We start from the raw sequence: 15,726 nt of genomic DNA on the forward strand, positions 1-15,726 counted from the left end.
AATCGATTCTGCTTAGATGCACGGAAGCTAAATGCTGTGACGATTAAAGATGCATATCCGTTGCAAAATATTGACGGGATCCTAAGCAGTATCGATCAAACCGTGTATATAAGTAGCGTTGACTTGAAGCATGCATTCTGGCAGATAGAGTTGGACTAAGAGTCGAGGCCCTATGCGGCTTTTACAATACCCGGTCGTCCACTCTATCAGTTCAGAATGATGCCACTCGGGCTATGCAACGCCGCCCAACGTCTTTGTCGGCTCATGGCCAAGGTTATACCCTCACGCCTAAAGTCCAACGTATTCATTTATTTGGATGATTTATTAGTAATATCTGAAGACTTTGAAACTCATCTAAAACTTTTAACCGAGGTAGCTGAATCTTTAAAGCGAGCGAATCTTACAATTGGTCTGAAGAAGAGTATGTTCTGCTTCAAAGAACTTAAATACTTAGGGTTTTATAATAGGTGGGGGTGTATTAAAAACAGACCCCGAAAAGGTTCTGGCAATTAAAAATTTAAAAACACCGAAAACCCCACGAGATGTGCGAAGTTTCTTAGGAACCGCGGGCTGGTACCGTCGGTTTATTAAGAACTTCGCAACCATCTCGGCACCCCTTACAGACACATTGAAGAAAGGACCCAAATTTATAATGACCGAAAAGGCAAATAAAGCGTTCGAAGAGCTAAAAGTTGCATTGACTACAGCTCCCGTTTTGAAGCATCCTGATTTTTCAAAACCCTTTTTCATCCAATGTGATGCTTCTGAATGTGGTATAGGGGCTGTGCTTTTTCAGAAGGGAGAGAGTGACGAGGAAAACCCCATCGCCTTTTACTCCCAGAAGCTCAATAGTTGCCAACGCAACTACAGCGTTACAGAGAAGGAATGCTTGGCGGCCGTTATGGCTGTAAAACGATTTAGACCCTATGTGGAGTTAATGAAATTTACAGTCATAACGGACCATGCCAGCTTAAAATGGCTGATGGGAGTAAAAGACCTTAGTGGGAGACTAGCACGGTGGTCACTAATGCTCCAAGGCTATAATTTTGAAATAGAACACCGAAAGGGTAAAGAAAATGTCGTGGCAGACATGTTATCTCGTCTAGAGGTGGTGGAAGATATTGAAGTAGTGGATGACCTCTTCGATTTTGAAACCACAGAGTTTGAAAGTATAGAGTACAAAGAATCCATAAATCATGTCCAAAACAATAAATCAAAACTACCCGACATAAAGGTTGAAAGTGGGTTAATATTCAAACGAACAAAAACTGATATTGACTCTCGAGCTAGAAGAAGAAATGCCATGGAAGCTATGGATTCCAGAATCGTTAACCTATTTTCTTATAGAAAAAGCCCACAATGAAGTAACGTGTGCGCATAGAGGCATAGCCAAAACGCTACACCGTCTTTAAAGGTTTTATTATTGACCAAAAATGGCACCTCAAGTCAAACAATTTGTGAATAACTGCAAAACATGCAAAGAAACAAAGCCAATAAACCAAAACATGCAACCAACTATAGGGAACGAAGTAGTGACTGAACGACCTTTCCAAAAGTTGTATATGGATTTTTTAGGCAAATACCCAAGGTCAAAGAGCGGAAACACCCATATCTTTATCGTAGTCGACCACTTTTCTAAGTTTGTCTTCCTCAAAGCCATGAGGGAAGCCACCACAAATAATGTATTGCTATTTCTAGTGCAGGAAATTTTTAGGAAGTTCGGTGTTCCCGAAACAATACACACCGATAATGGGGAACAATTCACGGCAAAAGGTTTCAAAGATATGATAGAAATGTATAAAATAAACCACTTACAAACAGCTCCGTACTCGCCACAGTCAAACGCATCCGAAAGGGTTAATCAATCGGTTTTGGCGGCAATTCGGGCTTATTTGGATGAAGACCATAGAGAGTGGGATGCATATCTATCAGAAATCGAATGTGCATTAAGGTCGTCCGTGCATTCAGCCACGGGAGTTACCCCCATTTTGCATTGCTTGGGTACGAAAAGTACACCAATGGGAACGATTACAAATTAGCAAGACAATTAAAATCTATGTGCGATCACAAAGTAGCTGAGCTAGATAGAAATGAAAGATTAGAACTGATCAGACAAAAGATAGCCAACAATTTACATGAGGCTTATGAAAAAAGTGCAAAACGGTACAATCAACGTGCACGAGTAGTGAAGTTTACCCCTGGCCAAGAAGCATATCGTAGAAACCACGTACTAAGCGACTTGGGAAGAAATATCAATGCAAAATTTTGTCGTAAGTGCCGAATTGTCAAACCGGTGGGCAATAACATGTACGAAATTGAAGACCTACAAGGGAAACCACAGGGAACATGCCACGTGAAGGATTTGAAGATGTAGTGACAAATGCATAGTATTACGGCAAAGTGTTCAACAAATAGGTGATTGTGAGTGGCTAACTTGATTTCGACTAAAAGTCATGTAATCTGGATCTAGTCCCCATACATAGCCGCCCATGAAAGGTTGCTGGGGAACCGGTGCCATCGCAGACCTAGGGCAGGTTAGACTATTGAGGTAGATGCCAGTTAACTTCAAACCACGCAATGTTTCGAACTAATGCCAGTAATGTAAACAAATGAACACTAGGTATAGCCAAATCCAAGGTGATATCAAAATGGCAGATACTAGTAATTTCATAGAATATGAATTGACCCCCCTGTTTCAGAATTTCATTTTTGATTTAAAAAAGAGTATATACCTACAATGGTGTTGTTTCTTGGTAATTGTTCCAAATACCATAAGTCTCTAGTTTGGAGTAGGAAATACAATTGGGTAAAGTGTCCCAGTCGCCACTGTGGTGGTGGTTGACAGTGTACAGCAACATAATTTTCCAAAACAAAAGTCCGCTCTATAATTTTGTCGTTGAAAGGTGTGAAACATAAATCAGTTAAATATCTTTTTAGATATTTGTTTTATTGTGTTTAGCCTTCAAAACTACATATACCACTGGCATCCTGTATATAATTATACATGTCATGGGTTATGGTTAACCGAGGGTAATAAATAACCCCAGAAACCATGAGCAAAGGGATTACATTTCAAAAATAAATATGCAGTCCAATAAATGAACACAAATACAAAATTTTTCACCAAATCAGGCCACCGCCGACTAATACATACATTTTTGGTAATCCGTTTCCCAATATAACATATTTTCGGAGTTTATTGAATTGCAATGTATGTGGGAACATTCTATAATTAAGTTTTGTTTGGTTTTTTCTAATAAAAGTAAAAACATTTTTTTTTGAAAATTTGATAAGCAAACGTTGTATCTTAGTGTCGGGGTATACAAATGTGTACACCCACTACTACACAAGGGACTTCCATTATCGAAGACTGCTTCTAATAAAATCATAGAGACCTTTCCGTACCAAAAACTTAGGAAGTTTTTTTTATTTACACGAAATTTGAGTAATTGTATTGGTCACAACAATTAAATTTTTGAAGAAAGTACACAACTGAGCTGTTTGTCGTAGTATGCAGGTTTACACTAAATCTTTTTATTATAATTTCAAGACGGAGGTTTATGACTTGGTGGGCTGATATTACATGGGAATATTATTTTTAATAACTCATCGACAAGTTGTCGAAACACCACCTAAATGTAAACGTTCCTCATTTAAATGTAAAAGTTCAACACCCAAATGTAAACGTACTATAATGTTCATGGTCTGGAACAAAACGAAACCCTCAAAATTGCTAAGTTATTACCAAGGTACATTTATAGAAGGTAGAAGTGAGAATCAGCTGTATTATTACTTTTTTTGTAAATTTAGTTTTCAAAATGTAATAGGGTCTACTCATGAAATTTGAAACTTCGAAATTTGCCTCCATAAAATACTGTTTTTCTTCCTAAACTTGTAGTAAAAATGACCTACGACATTTCTAAATGCCTTATATTTACATTGTCATTCAAATTTGTTCTATTTTGGAGGATTTTCAAAATGTATTTATGTTTTTCCTGAGGACATTTTTGGAACGATCCTATTATTCAATATTTTCTTTGACAATTAATTTTCAATACCAACAACGTTGTTTTTGTAAATTTGTTAGTTGTTGTAATTCATGCACATACCTTTTATAAATGTACCTTGGTTATTACATTTCTGCATGATATTATTCTTTCTATGTTTTTTTATTTGATAATAAACCAAGTAAACAAGGATTCATAGGAAAATTGAGGCGGGAATATTATACTGATGTGCTAAACTAAGGACGTGGGTATCAATTCTTGTTCTAGGGAAAGGAAAAGAAGATTTGGAAACATTCGGAATGCTTTATAATTACTTTCATTATTTTTGATTCAAATGCGTCTCTTTTCTTGAGACGTTTCAAATATTATTCTTGGAAATTTACTGCCTATTTCTGTATTTCTAAACGAAAATGTGTGCTTATTATGAAACACGACCAAATTTCAGATTTCGAAACATTATTTCCCTTGCTTTTACTTCAAAACAAAATTGACAAACACACTCAAATTTGGTAGTGTTTCATTAAACAAGACACGGAACAAATTTCCTTTACCGACCCTTCGCAGAAAAAAATACAAAAATTTCCTTTAAATCGCAAGTTTTCTTAAGTAGCCGGCCTTCGGCCGGGGATTTAAGACTTTCTCCTATGGACAGAAAGGCTACGGCTACGCGAACAAACTTTTTTTTAAACCGTAAATTTTTCCCAAGTAAACAAGGGAATTTTCGGAACTTCGGAGGCCAATATCTCGGTAAGAATGCATTTCCCCAACAAAAGTAATACATTGTTGGAATCGGCATGAAAAGCACTATCTGTGGAAATTTCTTCATAATTTTCTGCGGTGGGTCGGTAAAGGAAAGATATGCCCAAGACACTTAATTTCCTGTAACAACTACGTATTTTTTTTAAGAACAGATAATCGGAGAATATATCCATACACTTTTTTTATTAATATCAAGGTATATTCTCATACTCATCGTCCTTATTTAACTCACAATTACTGTCTGGTAAATGTTCATATCGGTTGTAAGTAAAACAATTTCATTGCATGTCGAATGCATGGTACAATTATACAGGTAGCATTATCATGCCAGCTGATGGTAACATGATGTGTCAATTGCATTGAATGGGTGTCAAATTTTGACATCGTATGTTACCAACAATCGCCGAAGCGGCTACCTGTGTATTTGTACCATGGTCAAATGCTATGCTAAAACACACAACATTAAAAACTTTTCTGAAACCGCCAACACTGTCGACATTGTGGTGTTTGTAATAAGGCACATTTGGTTTTTATAAAGGCAAAGAATTCTAATGTCTGTCCGCCAGACAAAAAAATTAAAAATTTATACAAATCGACCAAAAGCAATATTCCACAACATTACATGTCTGTGCACCAGACACGAAACGACTGTATTTGCAAAAATTTACCACAACAATATCAGCCTCTATCAAACATAGAATTAGCTTATGGGGGTGCCTAAGCAAAAGTTTGTGTAAAACCGTCTGTGACCGTACACCGGAACACATAACAATGGGTGTAACAAATGGATTTAATCAAGGCATATTTATATAAGAGAGCAGTGACAATCAGCTACACTCTTACTTTTTTTGTAAATTTGGTTTTCAAAATGTAATAGGATCTACCCATGAAATTTGGAACTTAGAAATTTGCTACCATAAAATACTGTTTTTCATCCTAAACGGGTAATAAAAATGGCCTACGAGATTTCTGAATGCTATGTATTTACATTTTGATTCAAATTTGTGCTATTTTTGCCAAGCATTTCCAAACCCACAAACCCATGTCTGAGGATATGCTACAACGGTTATGTGCCTCAAAAAATCTTTTCTCTGCCAGTGAAACGCAACTGCAGGTATTCTATTCTGCATTAGATCAAATCTATCATGGAGATCCATCAAAGCAAGGTACAACTACTACCGAGACTTTGAAAAATGTTCAAAGTGATTATTACAGTTTGCCATATGTGGAAAATACGGTAAGCTAGTCGATGAATAACGTCCATTGCACTTCTATCTGAATCCCAAATATTACTCCTACTTGATATCCAAGACCATTGCATCGTGGATATGGCAAACATATTTTGCAACTGTGTCGGCATCTTCTGGCAATGGTGTCAATAAAGGGCTGATCCAAATACCTTGAGTTCGATTATGCCAATCGTCTTCGTATAGATTTGCCGTAGATACAACGACACGCATGGAACCATCCGTGTACGCTAACATCATCATCTTTGTATGCGAAGTAGAGAATGGTGTTGGCATTTTTACCTTAATAGCTTTAGATGTTTAGAAATTGTTTGCAATTCCGGCGTATCGTCTCCATACAACACGAGTATGAATAAAAATGTCCACTGCTTGAATTAAATAAAACTCTTTTTGGGAATTTTGAATTGAATTGTAATATAAAAATAATTTATATTATCTTATTAAAATATCCAAACATCAAGAACTTAGAAGTTATGAATTAAAATTAAATATATATACATAAATAAAAATATATATAATATATGCATACTATGATTAATGACTATCAAAGGAATTCATGGAAATACAAATATAAATAGACTCCCTATTCATAGCCACTAACCACTGCACTTCACTTAACAATTGTTAAGAAAAGTGGAGGGGAGATGAGCAAGGGACGTCCCTACACAATAAATGCTATGTTTCACTCAATCACTAGAGTGAACATAGAAGGTCTACAGGAATCACATCCAATAAAAATTTAAAAAAAAGAAACAAACAATATAAATATGGCTCCCCAGCAGCAAATCACAAATATATATTTAATTTTTTATATATTTTTTTTTTTTTTCTTCTGTCTCATATACCTTTGTTTGTCTTTTCGTTTTAAATAGGAAGGCACCTTCTTTAGATGGTAATATAAAGAGTCGTGTGATACCTTAAATTTGTCGGCAATGTGCATAATCGGTTTCCCAAATAGGTCTATGGATTCTTTTACTGCCATTTTTAAAACGTCGATGGTGAACTCCGTTGATTTTAATTTTGTCTTTCTAAAGCAATGTTCTATTTCCTCGTCTAGGTCTAAATCATGCTGTCTCTTCAAATTGCTGCTGTTTATGGTGCTGATATTATCGACTAAATAATCTTCGCGATGTTGTTGTACTTTGTCCAATAGCTCTGCAAGTGGGACATGGTAGTATTCTGCAGCAGCTTTAATATCCTGGCCAAAACCAACGCACGCTTCAATTGCTTGCTCCATTTGAACGACTTGGTTGCTACCGTCGCCACCAGCATCACCATTAGAAAGGACCTCGATAAGAGCAGCAGGAGCATTAGACAGGACCTCATAGGAAAAAACAGCACCATTAGGAAGGACCTCTTCGAAAAGATCACCATCATTTGAAAGGAACTCCTCCTCCTCGGAAAAAACAGCACCATTATCAAGGTCCTCTTCGAAAAGATCACCATCATTCAAAAGGAACTCCTCCTCCTCGGAAAAAACAGCACCATTAGGAAGGACCTCTTCGAAAAGATCACCATCATTCAAAAGGAACTCCTCCTCCTCGGAAAAAACAGCACCATTAGGAAGGACCTCTTCGAAAAGATCACCATCATTCAAAAGGAACTCCTCCTCCTCGGAAAAAACAGCACCATTAGGAAGGACCTCTTCGAAAAGATCACCATCATTCAAAAGGAACTCCTCCTCCTTGGAAAAACCAGCATCATTATCAAGGTCCTCTTCGGAAAGATCACCATCATTCGAAAGGAACTCCTCCTCCTCGGAAAAACCAGCATCATTATCAAGGTCCTCTTCGGAAAGATCACCATCATTCGAAAGGAACTCCTCCTCCTCGGAAAAACCAGCATCATTATCAAGGTCCTCTTCGGAAAATAATGCGTGGTTGCCGCCGTCATCAACACCGGAATTGTTGTAAATATACACAGCATGTGCATTTATTTTTAATGTCATTCCGCCAGCATGAAAAGTTATATTCTTATTATTCCTGAAATTATAATAAAGTTGTACCAATGATATTTTTGAAAATTCTATAATAATTCTATTTTATTAAATAAAAATATTATTAAAATAGCAAAATATACTAGCAATACAATTTAAATTTCAGTCCATGTTTTATTAGAACGGAATGGTATTTTGAAAATTTTGTCCACATTTTAAAACCGAATTTTGGAATTTGTGATATCAAAATGTAGAAAACCGATCGATTCCCCGGTCAGGCAACATCAAATTTTCAAATTAAAATTTCAAATTTTCATTATATAATACCAGCTTCATTGCTACACCAATGTCAAATTTAGCACCATTTAGTACTTTCCGTACCCATGAGTACGAATTTCACAAACCATTTCCTTTTATAAACACCACTTCCCAACCTTCATTTCCAAAATATACAATATACAAAATATACAAGTTTCAAAATATACAATTGATACTAAATTTAGTACTTTTCGTACCCCTATAGTTCGAATTTCCAAAAACCTTTCATCGTTACTCTTCATCAGTGACCTTCATTCCAAATTTCAGAATTCTAGCTCTTACCGTTTGCCTAATACAAAGGGTGCCATATTTAGTACCATATAGAACCAAAACCCAATTTGTTTCTTATGGTTATGGTATGTCTATGGCAATATGTTATGTTGCTACTAATTGATAAATAATAAATACGTCGAGCGTATAGGGTAAGTGCACCAGTAGTCGGCACTTTAAGGATTCTCGTATCTTCAGCCGTATGTTATTCCGAGTCTAAATGTCCAATCAAATTGAATTTAAGTTGTTATGATTCGTTATTTTGTGTAGTTTTAGATTACATAAAAAATTTTTTTGATTATTTCAGTTCAACATGCAAGAAATACAATTTAAGTGAAATAGCTTTTTCACCAGTAGTCGGCACCATTACCCAATAGTCGGCATGATATGATCCAGTAGTCGGCATGTTATATTTAAATAAAGAAAAAATCTCTAAATTTTTTCTTAGATATTTGAAAGGACAATAGCTTAAGCCTTTGTTATTTATACATTTCCTGTTTATTATATACATTTCTATTGATTTTACTACAAAAAATAAGAAAAATTTAAACATATTGTTGAAATAAATTAGTTCGTACCAGTAGTCGGCATCTACTACCCAGTTGTCGGCACCCTACAACGTACGTACTTCAAATCATGGCCTAATATTGCTAAAAATCGCTAAAGTTCCTTTCAAATTGAAACTATGTTTTTATTATTTAGCCTTTAAAGTATTTGTTTGGTATTTTTTATAATTTTTTGCTAAAAGTAATCCATAGACACCAATGTTTATAACCCCATGCCGACTTCAGGCAAATTTTATATTTTTTTGGCCCTAAAGTCGGCATTAGCAAAAATTGCACAATTATAAAATTTTTTTAAAAATTTCTTTTTCTGAAGTGTTCTTTTAACTGTTCTCTACCTATAAAGCATAAATGTTGTGGACAATTTCTTCATTTTAATATAATTACAGAGCTTATAAGGTTAATATCTCCACAATTTTTTTCTTAAGAAACATGCATTTTTGGTTGTGGTGAAAACCCTCACTGACAAAAACTTAAATTTTGACATAATAATTGGTCCTTGCTCAATGAAATTGTATATAAAGTTAGCTGACAATATTGTTGAAGCATTTTTAAGATTATTTACCTATTTGGTTTTCTTAATTTTTAGTTATTTGAGTTCAAATTCAAAAGGTGCCGACTACTGGTACATGCCGACATTACCCTACTTTTTGTAATTTGAAAAAAAATAACTTTGACAGAACGTTATTGTTTGTATGTGTGTGTTTTTGTATTTTAAAAACAAAAGCCCAACAAAATATGAAATACAATTCATTGCAAAGGAAAATTATTTATTTTAGTCTTATGCCAGACTATGAAAATTTCATTGAAATCCACACACGTATATGAACTCAAATGAAAATTTTGATATTTTCATTGCTTTGTATTGGTTTGAGAGTTACGAATTTAAACACAAAGAATAATTTCAGATTACAGAACCTTGTGTACAGAGTTTCACCCCTTCACACCTCTTGCCAATAAACTCATTTTCACGACTTCTATTCACTAAAAATGCATGTGGATCTAAAGATCGACTTCGTCACACAGTGTCACACAAGTTCTATTCCATTTTTTGAATTCTGGCTCATCAACTATGTGTAGCGCATGATGACCTTTTGCTACCATTTTGCCTATCAATTTCTTCAAGTTTTTCGTAGGAGGCGGTCTCCGGATTTTGAGAGCTTGTACTTGGCAATTCTACTCCAACCGCGTCAGATTCCAAGTTCAGAGTCCTGTGTGTTTGCTGCCGTTTCAAGAGGCGGTTACTGCCTTTTGACCACCAAAGGAATTTGATGATTTGTCTTCATGTGTCTACTTAAATTGCCAATGTACCCTCCAGCAGTACTCAAGGATGTGGGGCAATACTTGCATGTCGCTCTTTTAGATTCATTTTCCTTAAAATGCATCCAAACTCCACTATATTTTCTGTTTTCAGACATATTACTTTCTAAGAACAAATTTGCACTCTTCGGTTGAGAAAAACTAGCAAAATGTAATTGTCTTACCCTGCGTTTACACATGACAGGACAGTTGAGTACATGTATTAATTGTCAAAAGCCCAAAACTTGCCTGTGTGACGTAGGCGTCTAGACGACTGCAAAAACAGTTGTCAAATTATGAATGAAAATCGTCAATTTGTTTTTGTTTTCCGTTCACATATTTTGTTTTTGTTCATGTTCTTTTCTTTTCAACACATTTCAATTATTATCTCACTTGTTTTACAAAAATGTCAAAAATTTGTTAAAAAAATTGTAATTTGTTAAAAAATTATGGACAGCTGACAAATGTATGTATGTGTTAGTAAATCAGAGATTGTAGACAAATTGTATGGTGCAAACGCCGGTTGAAACAGCAGACATTTCTTTCGTTCTTTTACTGAACTACTGAATTATAAAGAACGACTTCGAGTGATCTAGTTCAGTCGTTCTTTGAGGTGAGTCGTTCAATTGAACTAGTTCGTTCGCGAACTACACAACTCTAATTCTCACCCATATTTGGTATGATTTGAACACCCATCCTTAATTCTATTGTCTTCATCAACAGCTCGTAAGGACATATTCCACAATTATCTCTCCGATTTGCACGACAACTCACCTTACCGCTGACATGTAAATCTGTCGTTGGCACATGACAGAGGGCTGAGGGTCATCACTGTAACAAAAAATACAATTTATTAAATTGAAATATAAATTACATCAGTTATAAGTGGTACACAAGCAAAATGAATGAAAAAATATAAACATTCTTCTTCTTCCTTGTGCGTATTTATGAATGAACGTGTGGGTTGATAGTTTATTGATAAGGTTGCCATATGGAAAAGGTTACACGGTACAATTAACAAGTAGTAGGGGACTGCAGCGTATGCAAATAGTATACTAATAGTCAATATATTGACTACAGAATACGTGTATTAGTGATGGAATACACTAACACAAATTGAATACACTGACGAATGGTTGATCACGAATACACATGGTTTAGGAGGAATGGACAACTTACCCAAAATACAGAATTTCGGTATCCATAGAATTATTCTTTTGTTGCCACCTGTCCAAAATGTCCGATGGCACCGAAAGCTTTCATTGGCAGACTGTGTACCATGTTGCCTATTCCAAAAGAAGGATCCCTCTTGAATGTTGAATTGAAAGTACTTTATGTATTCGTAATCATTATAACGATACTCTTCAGTAAGTAAGTTGTTAGATTTTTCCTCTTCGCCATAACAAATCACTTAAAATGAGAAGAAAAAGGAATCAAAGACAAATTAAAAAGAAATTGTAGCAAAAATTACCTTATGGCGCCGTACAAGAATTCTTAATGAAAAATAGTTCTTCTTCTTCCTCATTCATGTCATCTTGGATGAGTAGCACATGAATGGTGAGAGTACTATATGTTGCCAGATCATGAGAATATATTTATGGGATGGTATTTGTGAGGTACACCGCCAAACACATCAATGTGTATTTGTGTGGGATTGTGTCGGTAAAGGATACACCACTAGTACAAATGACTCAAACAAAGTACCCTTTGCCCCAAAAGAGCCTCGTGGGTAAATTTAGAGATTTTTACCTTTTAGGGAAAAAGTGCCCGGCTTGGAGACTCCAGGGCGTGAGAATTCCCCACGTGGAGTTAATGCAAACCACACACATCGACCGTGGTAAAAATAACTCAACCCCGTTCGAAGTTTTGTTGTGTGGATATGAGCGGTGGAGGCGGCGTGGAATTGAGAAATGTAGGGCGGCGTTTTCAGACTAATATTGGGAAGAGATAGGAATTAAATAAAAGGAAAGATTATCAATAAACTTACCTACGCAAATCCCATCTTTGCCACGAATGATTGTGGCTTGCCGCCAATTATAAAAATTAAATTGTAATGAGAGGTTGTTAGATACGTCTAACAAACCTCGTGTTGCCATACACAACCCAATATTGAAGGGTATGTTCAGTGTTTAGAGTTACCCTATTAATCACCCCTGAAAATGTAGCCATTTCAAAACAAGGTTAACGCCATTGTAATAGTATACCCAAATACTGGAAATATGTTAAAAATGGTGGAAAATTTGGGGAATAGAAAATGAAAAAACCGCAAAATCTGAACAGTAATTGTTCACTAAACCGCCAGACGAACACAGGTTACCTTTTATTGAAATAAGAAAAACTTCTTAAAGAGTGTTGTAACATTCATTTTATTTAATTTTGTGGAGACAATTACTGAAGTGAGTGATTAGTGTTGCATATTGTTGTAAATGATAAAACAAGTTGGTTTGGCTGTTTTGTTTTCTTTTTGTGTTGACAGGGTTACCCATAGAAAAAAGAACAACAACGCTGAATCAAGCAGCCCGGCTAGTTACGCTTCATGATTGTGGCACTAAGCAGGTTAAGACCCAAATTGATTATTGTGCATCCATCAAAAGCAAAGGCTGTGGAAGGAGGGCACTAGTGTTTCCCGTAGACCATTGCCCCAATCTCTGCAGCGCCAGTGTTCCATTGTATGTGATGATCCATATCGTTTAATTCCAGTAAACGTACATAAAACTGGAGGAGGCGTAAAACCTAGGTGGTCACAAAACGAGGTAATCTGTGTTGTCGTAGTTTGTCCCAAGTCTGCAAAGAAACTAAAACAAAACGAAAATTCATCAATACGTTATAAAATATTGGTACACAACAAAACAAAACGAAAATTCAGCAATACGTTATAAAATATTGCTACACAACAAAACAAGACGAAAATTCATCAATACGTTATAAAATATTGCGATACAAGAAAACGACCGAAAATTCATCAATACGATACAGAATAACGTCAGAATATTTAGACAGGCATCTAAGTTGATCCAGTTTTTTTATCATTGAATTTTTGAACCGTAGATGTCTCAAAAGAAAAGAGTAGCTATGATATAGGTCAATTATTGTCTAAAAAGATTTTTGTACCTATGACATTTGATTCAACGCTCGTATTTTAATTTTTTTACTTTATGCCTTAGAGATTACTAAGAAAATATGTCGAAACATCAATTAAATAAATATTTAAAAAAACTTACAAGCTTATATTTATAATAATTCCTAGTTATTAAGAAATCAGATTGTTTGTGTATTGTCGCCTCTGTTTAAATTTTCTTGTAAAGAGTTTTAACGCCATTTTGGTCATCAAATTATTATCATTGTCGCCCATTTCCGTAGAGGAATAGTTGAGAGTTTTAATCTGTATCCCTAGTTTGGGAAGGCAAACCATTATAAGAGAGCTCACTTATGATAGGTAGCGATTATTAACTGAATGCATGAGTTTTAAGCAATTTTTCTCTCCATAATTCCTCAAAGGAAAATAAGCTTAGGCGAATTTTATCTAATTTTTCTTTGTGGTGTTAGAATTCTCTATTTTACACTTTGACCTTATAACGAACCATTTAGTCCTTAAGTCATTTTTTTATAATAAAATTTATCATGTACTAGCAGACCCCGGTCCGCGTAGCTGGCCCGTCGCAATGAGTTTTAATAACAACTTTTTATCGACTTTATGCTTGAAAATTCAATAATACGTATTTTCTACCTCACTTCTTCGGTCTATTGTCAAACCGAGAAGGATTTTTTGTCTGTAACCTTTCTTTTCTCTTACGGACTTTGTCGGATTTTTTCGCCAAGTTATGCTTTTTAGGATTTATTATCGTCCATGTCCCTGTCTTTATCTTAAATCGATCTAATTTTAAAGGTTAAAAAGTGGTTAAATTGAGATTGAGTTATTGAGACTTTTCATGGCTGATGGACCATTGAACCTCAACATTCAAGTAAATTTGTAAATATATAGTTTTTTTTTTTTTTGATCGGGGGCGCAACCACCGTTGTCTCGAAAACTAATTTGCAGCCCGATGCACTCATAAGTTTAGCAAATATAGCGATTATAAAATAATAGGCCCCGAAATTCGTCTACAAATATATAGCATTTTGGACCACGGGACATTCCTGAACATTTTCTGAATATTAGGTTCAGTAGTTTTGGAAAAAAATGTTTTGAAAAGAGTGGGCGTGGTCATCAGTTTTCAAGATATAACATATTAAACAAAAGTAGGCCTGGTCCGGTATTTTGGCTCCAAATATGTACCTAGGGTGCACACAACTTCATTGCCTACCAAAATGTATGCTGAAACCGATATAATCATACATTTATTTGGCTTATATATAGTGTTTAAAAGAAAGGCATGGGGAAGGTACCCCACCTCTTCCGAAATTCATAATATATACATAAAAACGGCAAACATTGAGCTTTTGTCGCAAATTTTATGGAAATCCCTTCAGTAGTATTGGAGTTATGACATATTAATAAAAACAGGCGTGGTCGGACCTATAGGCCCTAAAGAAGTACCTAGATTGTAGATTAATCCGTAAATTTTTAATCCGATACATGCATAATTTTTGCAAATATAACGTTTTTTAAAAATATCGCATTGGGAGGTACCCCGCTCCCTCTTGAATTCAATAAAATATGTAACCTGTTTTCGGGGGGCGTGGTAAACCTTTCCAAAAAACCTAAGTTGGGTTATGACAGCATTTGATTTTTATTCATAAAGGTAAGTCGTTTTTTTCAAATGTGCCCCCTTCAAAATTCAAGAAAATATGCCCGTACATTCCCTGACATTTTCAGGAAAATCGGTTCAGTAGTTTTGTAGATGTAACATATTTTAAAAAGTGGGTGTGGTCAAGTCGTTGGATCCTAAAAAAGTGGTTAAGGTCTTCCGAAATAGATACATTCGTAATTATTGTAAATATAACATTTTTAAAAAGTAGGGTATAGGGGAAGTACCCCGCGACTTCCGAAATTCAACAGAATTTGTAGCCTATTTTAAGCGGGGGCCATCCTTTTACATTCCCTGGCAATTTCAGGAAAATCGGTTCAGTAGTTTTTGTAGAAATGATAAAAATTAAAAATTGAAAAAAGTGGGCGTACATTTTCTTTGCATAAAAAAATATCGAAATCGGTCCAGCCGTTCTCAACTGATGCCATGACCAACGAACGACATTTGATTTTTATTTTTAAAGATTTAAAAGTTTAGACAAATCGCGATTTCCTTGAAAATCCCTTCAGTAGTTTTGTAGATATAACCTAATTAGAAAGTGAGCGTGGTCGAATCTTAAGTCCCAAAATAAGTACGTAA

General features: G+C 35.3%; 1 protein-coding gene and 1 long non-coding RNA gene across 4 annotated transcripts; one reads left to right on the forward strand and one right to left on the reverse strand.

Annotated features, from left to right (window-relative positions):
* Positions 1–6,416: 6,416 nt before the first annotated feature.
* Positions 6,417–12,504, reverse strand: LOC141405881 (uncharacterized). Of its 3 annotated transcripts, none has more exons than XM_073990731.1 (5): positions 12,387–12,504; positions 11,871–12,330; positions 11,579–11,809; positions 11,174–11,230; positions 6,417–7,995 (listed from the first exon to the last, which is right to left on the reverse strand). In XM_073990731.1, exons 3-5 carry the CDS (start codon positions 11,602–11,604, stop codon positions 6,822–6,824), a joined length of 1,257 nt encoding a protein of 418 aa, XP_073846832.1. In that variant the 5' UTR covers positions 11,605–11,809; positions 11,871–12,330; positions 12,387–12,504; the 3' UTR covers positions 6,417–6,821. The 3 variants fall into 3 exon arrangements, with proteins under 3 accessions (XP_073846832.1, XP_073846834.1, XP_073846833.1); XM_073990733.1 differs by having other exon boundaries at positions 11,068–11,230; XM_073990732.1 differs by having other exon boundaries at positions 12,391–12,450.
* A 112-nt stretch (positions 12,505–12,616) lies between these two features.
* LOC141406610 (uncharacterized) lies at positions 12,617–14,031 on the forward strand. The gene is made up of 2 exons (XR_012413447.1): positions 12,617–12,795; positions 12,876–14,031. It is a non-coding gene; the product is annotated as an uncharacterized lncRNA (long non-coding RNA).
* The last annotated feature ends 1,695 nt before the right edge of the window (positions 14,032–15,726 follow it).

The sequence above is a fragment of the Musca autumnalis genome, unplaced genomic scaffold (genome assembly GCF_047663935.1).
Source record: "Musca autumnalis isolate F117 unplaced genomic scaffold, ASM4766393v1 scaffold_5, whole genome shotgun sequence".
Classification (NCBI taxonomy): Eukaryota; Metazoa; Arthropoda; class Insecta; order Diptera; family Muscidae; genus Musca; species Musca autumnalis.